We start from the raw sequence: 6,413 nt of genomic DNA on the forward strand, positions 1-6,413 counted from the left end.
GCCTGCCATTGTAAGTTGGATAGCCAGTGGTTGCTTGCATAGGTTACTGACCACAGCTACATTATTTGCATCCACCTTGCTTTCATTTTAGCTTGTGCAGGTAGCAGCAGGAATGGCAGACGTGGTGAATCGCCTTGTTGAGAGTAAGAAGAGCGAGCAGAATATATGAGTCCACAAAAATTCTTCCTCTGCTCTTGCTCCTTACACTTTTACTGACCTGACTTGTACATTTTCCCACTTGTAGCCAGCACAGACAGAATGCAGCTAGCTAGCTGGAAGCCAAATGGAATGAGAGTGGCAGGGACATGTTCATCTCTGCTCTGCAAAAAGCCCAGATGTGATGTTTTTGATGCATTAAACACAGAGACAAACCGTTTTCAAAGTATTCAGCTAGACAATAAAAATGCATGTTCAGCTAGATTAGTCCCTGTGCTGCTACATGTTGGAGTCATAACAAGACAAGAACATGTATTATTATTATTCAGTATTTACCAAAAGTGATGGGAAGACATGCCAGTCAAAAGAATGAAGAAGAATGAAGAATGAAAAGTCTCCATTCTGTCCCTTTGTGTGTTATCACTCTAATCTTTGTATACAGTATAGTTTTTCTCATTTACATGTTTTCTTGTTCTGTTTCTAGTGTCAGAAAACAGCAAGTAAAAATAGATTTGTCTAAAAATACTACCTGTTGGCCAATCAGTTGATTCACATGGCTGGCTGATCAAATTTCCATTTTACATCATGTGACAAAATTTGCATAAATGGAGGTTAATGGCAGCAGCTGTGTAACATGCTGTCACTCAAAATGACAATTTAACAAATAAGTTTGCTCATGGGTGAATGTTGGGTCTGTTTTAAAGAGCATGATGTAGACCTGCTCTGTTCGGAAATTGTCCTGAGATAACTTTTGTTGTGATATGGCACTAAACTAAACTAAACTACTATAAATAAACCGAACTGAATTAAGCTGTCTTCTTAACTTTGCATTACACTTGACATCTTCACCTTGAGGTATGATGTTTTCTATGACCTCACAGATCCTTTAACTAAATACCTTGTGTGTAACAGATATGATTACTTATGCAACACAGACCCTGTATGATATAATATGATATCTGCCACTTTGTGACTGGCAGAAAAAGAGAACAACATGATTTTAAAAGCCTGTAGGATTTTGCATCAGTAAAACTAACAAAGCCTCTAGTGTCTTCATCACAGCTCCCAGTGCAGATTGTTTCATTTAAATTTGACACTGTATGTTACATTCCACACTGTCTTGTTTACACGTTTAACATGAAATATTTATTCACATCAGTCTACCTTACATTTCTGTCCCTAATCTCTGCACCTCCATCCCTTCCACCACCTCCCCAACCACAATTCCTAGGCATTTGTCATCTCCTTCACTTCAGACTTCATCCCTCGGATGGTCTACCAGTACATGTACAGCTCTGATGGCTCCATGCATGGATTTGTCAACCATACACTGTCCTACTTTAATGTCAGCCACTTCCAGGAGGGCAAAGAAACTATGGATCCATTGCACCTTGGATACCCAGTTGAGATCTGCAGGTGGGAAATCAATCTCAGTTCACAATTGTCCATTTTATAATAAAAGTATGTTTAGCATTTCAAAAAACAGTGTACCACTGTCATTTGAAATGTCTCAGTTGGTATAATTAATCAAGCGTGACCAATTTTAGGACAATCCATTGCATCTATATCATGCCAAAGTTTACTTTGAGGCTGACAACAGCAATTTTCCCCATCTGCTGTTCTCAGAATGTTCCCTTGCAGCTATGAGTAACTTCAATGACAACAATCACACAGTTATGTTCTAAGAAAAGCCACATTTAATGGGGTTTTATTGACTATCTTAGAAAAACAATACATCACCAAGTAATAATTGACTAGGTCTCATAGCTTTGTTTATAGTAAGTACTTTTGCAGAAAAGATACAGCACAATATGCAAACACTACTTACACTACTAAAAATAAGAGTTCTTCACCTTCTAACCCACCATATCTCAAATATACAGTAATGTAATCCAGTCTAGCACTTAAGAAGATTATGGTAATAAGTACACTTAAGATTTAGAATCAGTTTTATTGCCAAGCAGGTACAAATTCTTACAAATAATACATACAAATAATTTCCTTTGGTATTTTGGTGCGTAACAATAAACATAGTAAGACAAAGAAAAAAGACAAAAAGTACAGCAAATTAATCAGAAATGAAAGATAGAAAATATTACAATAAAATATATATATGCATAAAACAAAGAAATCTTAAATAAATCAATTTTAAATTGAGCCACAAATTCTCTATTGGATTGAGATCTGGGCTTTGCCACTATAGAACATTCACTATGTTGTCTTTAAATCATTTTTGTGTGGCTTTTTCTGTATGCATCGGGTCATTGTCTGGAACATAAATCTTCTCCCAAAAAAATTTGTTACTGAAACATATACAACTTCAGCCAGTAGCTTCGAGCAATTTGTGGGAAATTAAAAAAACTTTTGGAATTGGTCCAAGCCAGCAATCACAACATGGGCTCATACCGAGGCCGTCAAATACTGCTTTTTTGCCACTTCTGTTTACATCTCATCCAGACATAAGGGAGCCTTCAGCATAGCTGCACACCAGGCGTTCATGTATTTCCAATGCAAACACATCCATGTCAGTGTCAGAGCAATTGCACAACCTAACGTACTTTACAATGCTAAAACGGTCACCTTTTCCTAAGTATAACCACACTATTTTGGTGCCTAAACTTAACCAAAGTTAACAGTTTCATGTTTAGCAGTCAGCACCCTGGACATACACAATGCACTTGTTAAGATTTAATCAAGGAGAAAATCATGAAGAAAGTGGTCAGTATGATCTATTCAGATATTCATGAGTTAATCAGTCGACAAGGGACCACCCAGTCTGTTCTCCAGCAAATCATCATCACCTACTACATAGTCCTCTATCAGGAATTACTGGTGAAGAACTTACTAATGATTCATCAGTTAAGTCAATCCCGATTTGTTCCTCACTCATTTCTTAGTTAACTTATCATTATCATTACACACACAATTTTTATCATCAACTAATAAATGTTTCGTAGTCAGCAACTCATTCATTCCTCATTTGTTCCCATGAACCTGCATATCCTGTCAGTGTGTCCCACAGTAGTCCGGCTTCTACAGGAACATGTAGTTGGAACTTTTACTTAAAACGAAAACTTTCCGGACTGCTGCTTATTCCAAACACAGTTTTATTGTGTAATGTGTAGAAAAACATACATTTGTTCATTCATAGATTCTAACTGATTTTGTTATTGTGGTAGGAGAAATAATGAATGAAGTTACTACTGCTGTGCCATGTGCATAAAAAGAGCTTCTGTCAATATGAAACGTGAATATTGTTCCTGCTGCTGTGTCAAAGTTACAGCCCATTAAAGTACAGCATTTTTGTGGAACCTTGGGTCACCAGAGTACACTAATATGAAAAGAAATTCAGTCAGACTAATAATTCACTTAATGCAAATAGCAGTCCACAGTAGATGAAAAGAAATGTCCAGTAACCGGAAAAGCCACACATGACATATGTGAAAGCTGTAATTTTGGGCACAAGCCTTTGGCAAGAAAAACTTGGTTGCATTTATGAGACTGCATTTTTGAGTGGAAGGGGTCTGAAATTTTTGCCACATCAGCCTAATCAGCATAAACACAGCCTCAGCTGCACTTCTTCTCTTACCTTGGTTCAAACACACTTATTTGAAGCCATGAAATTACCAAACAAACACAAGAAAAAGACTAGCACACAAGGAAAATTGCCCAAAAAAAAAAAAGGCAGTGATTGCCCAAGAACTGAATTTGTGCCACTAGAGAAAAAGAGACCATCACTTTTTAAGATGGACACCGTTATGTCAAGTTCTGGCTGTGATGCAGCCTTCAGAGCTGATTCTAGACAGCGTTTGTAGTACTGCCTGGATTATCAGCAATTGTCAGAACTGAAAACCAAACCAAAACATGAGTTTTTGTTTCTAAAGGTACAAGGACTACAGAGAACCTCCTTGGTCATCCACTCCATATGAGATCTCTAAGGAATTCTGGACTGTGCTGGCTGTCCGACTGGCCTTTGTTATTATTTTCCAGGTATGGTGACCAGAAGCAAATAGATAATTATGAATGAGTAAGTAGTGTTGTTCTGGTGATTCAGGGCCAGTCAAAACAATATTTATTATGGTATAGTTTATGAGAGAAATCAGAGCAGCAACAACAGAGCTTCTGTTTGGATTTCAACCAGTATAGACTTTGATCATAGAAAAGCAAGCTGAATACTTTCCTTGATAAATCCTGTTCATTCCTTTAATCAGCATAAATGGAGCAGAGACCTCTTTTATCACGGCAGATCAAGGCACTTTCATTGTTTCTGAGTGTTAAAATTTTGTATATCAAAACATTTCCTATGAGTTAAGAAAGAAGTTAAAGTTTAAATATGCAAAGTCTGCATATTTGGATTTTGTTCAACGCAGGCTAGAAAAAAAATTCCAAAGTATAGTCAGCCACTGATTTCAGCAAGAGCAAGAGACTAGTGGAAGAGAAGTTTTAGAATCTGTATTTTCACTCACTGCAAACTCAGTGGATGAAAATACTGGTTTGAGTTACCTAAGAATTTGTTCTTAAATGCAAATTGCAATTGTTATGTGTATGAACAATTTAGATTCTAAATCACATTTCCTATAATTTCAACATAGCTCATTTTATAATCAGAGAAAACAAAGAAAGATTACATAATTCCTTGCCATTTATCTTTACCAGAATGTTGTTATGCTGATGAATGACATCGTGGACTGGCTAATTCCAGACATCCCTAAAGACATCAGCCTCCAGATCCACAAGGAGAAGATTCTATTGGTAGACCTCTTCATGAAAGAAGAGCAAGGCAAGATCCGTATCCTTGAGAGCAGGTTGTCTACAGGGGACAAGGAGAACTGCAGCAAGAGCCATCACAACAACAACAACAGCACAAAGGCTCACTCACGCTCCGGACTTCACACCAGTAGCACAAACAGCCTGTAATGCTAGTAATGATGAATTCTTAGTCCAGTCCTAGCTTGCTAGCAGCCTACTTGCTCAGGCCAATCTAAATTCTGTGTCTTTGTTCTTGTTCAAACATTCCAACATTTGGGAGAGCAGCTGGCTGGTGAAGTGTTAGGAAAGTAAAGGTGACGCTATGGGGCCAAATAAAATCTCAGTATGTGTTAGGGGGAAATGTAAAAACAGTTTCTTAATTTGTACGTGCACTAAGTAGGGCTGCAGGGAATGTAATCTTACATTCAAAGCTTCTAAAAAAAACAAAAAACAAAAAAAAACAAATTAAATTTCAGATTAAATTGGGCACTAAGCAAATGCAGATACATAATAGGATATTTTTTTGTAGCGACCGAATTTATTGTAATAGCATTAAGGCTGTACTAGAAGAACAGTCTAGCATAGGGCAGTGCGTAATATGTGTGTGTGTGGGCAGTGTGTGGGTGAGCAAGTGAGAGAGATTGACAGCAGGACGAAAAGAGAAAGCAGCAAGTTATCTGTCTTGAGTCAGTACCGATGTGAAATTCCTGTTTGTTGTTTCCCAACTGCGGGAAAGTTGAAGTGGGTCAGTCTCAAAGGAAGAATCCACTTCGCCCAGCTAACTAACTATGGTATGCAAAGAAGCAGGGAAGGCTAACAGCCCCAACAGATTTTGTTGTTGTCGTGGTTATATAAATGTGATTTATGTGTGTGCACAAGCAGCGAGGGCAAACAGTTTTGACTGCAGTGAAAATTTTGTTTTTGGACAACCTAGACTCCAACAAATATGGATATATTATATATTTCCTTAGATAAAAGATTTTGTGAATTTTGCAAATTATTACATCTTTTCATGAAATTTTGACTTTTTTACTTTACAGTGGTCTGCAGTTGCAAATTATCAATGTTAAGCAGCCACAATTTAAGTCTTCTACAACAGTATAATGGCCTACTAATAATATTAGTATCCCATCATTCTTATTGTTATTATTATTATTATCATTATTATTGTTATTATTATTATTTATTTGAAGCTGTGAAGAAATATTAGGTTTTAACAGAATGAACAGACATACAAGAACAGGAAAAGCTGCGCAGCAAGTGTTGATTCAAAGTTTAGATGTCAGTGTTATGAATGAAGCTTTGAAGCTTCAAACTATTCAGTACCAGTCCTAGTACTCAGACACACTTTGTGAATGTGTACACGAATTTGTAAACGTGCATACAGATTTGAGAATATTCACAAGAATAACGCATGCTCAGATTTGCTAAGTGTACACACATCTCTAAATGTGCATACAATTTATACATGTGTATAAGAATAAAAACGAATAAAAATGTGTACTCAG

The 6,413-nt window shown here is 36.9% G+C and overlaps 1 protein-coding gene across 18 annotated transcripts in view; it reads left to right on the forward strand.

Annotated features, from left to right (window-relative positions):
• The window catches only part of LOC124061724 (anoctamin-1-like), a 52,666-nt gene extending 46,253 nt beyond the window's left edge, over positions 1 to 6,413 (forward strand). For 12 of the 18 annotated variants that reach the window (XM_046393910.1, XM_046393918.1, XM_046393909.1 and 9 more), the window contains 3 exons: positions 1,388 to 1,572; positions 4,041 to 4,146; positions 4,813 to 6,413. In XM_046393910.1, the coding sequence (XP_046249866.1) occupies positions 1,388 to 1,572; positions 4,041 to 4,146; positions 4,813 to 5,073 (552 nt within the window). In that variant the 3' untranslated portion in view covers positions 5,074 to 6,413. The other 6 variants (XM_046393920.1, XM_046393919.1, XM_046393917.1 and 3 more) reach the window with 6 other exon arrangements.

The sequence above is a fragment of the Scatophagus argus genome, chromosome 7 (assembly GCF_020382885.2).
Source record: "Scatophagus argus isolate fScaArg1 chromosome 7, fScaArg1.pri, whole genome shotgun sequence".
NCBI classification, from domain to species: domain Eukaryota; kingdom Metazoa; phylum Chordata; class Actinopteri; family Scatophagidae; genus Scatophagus; species Scatophagus argus.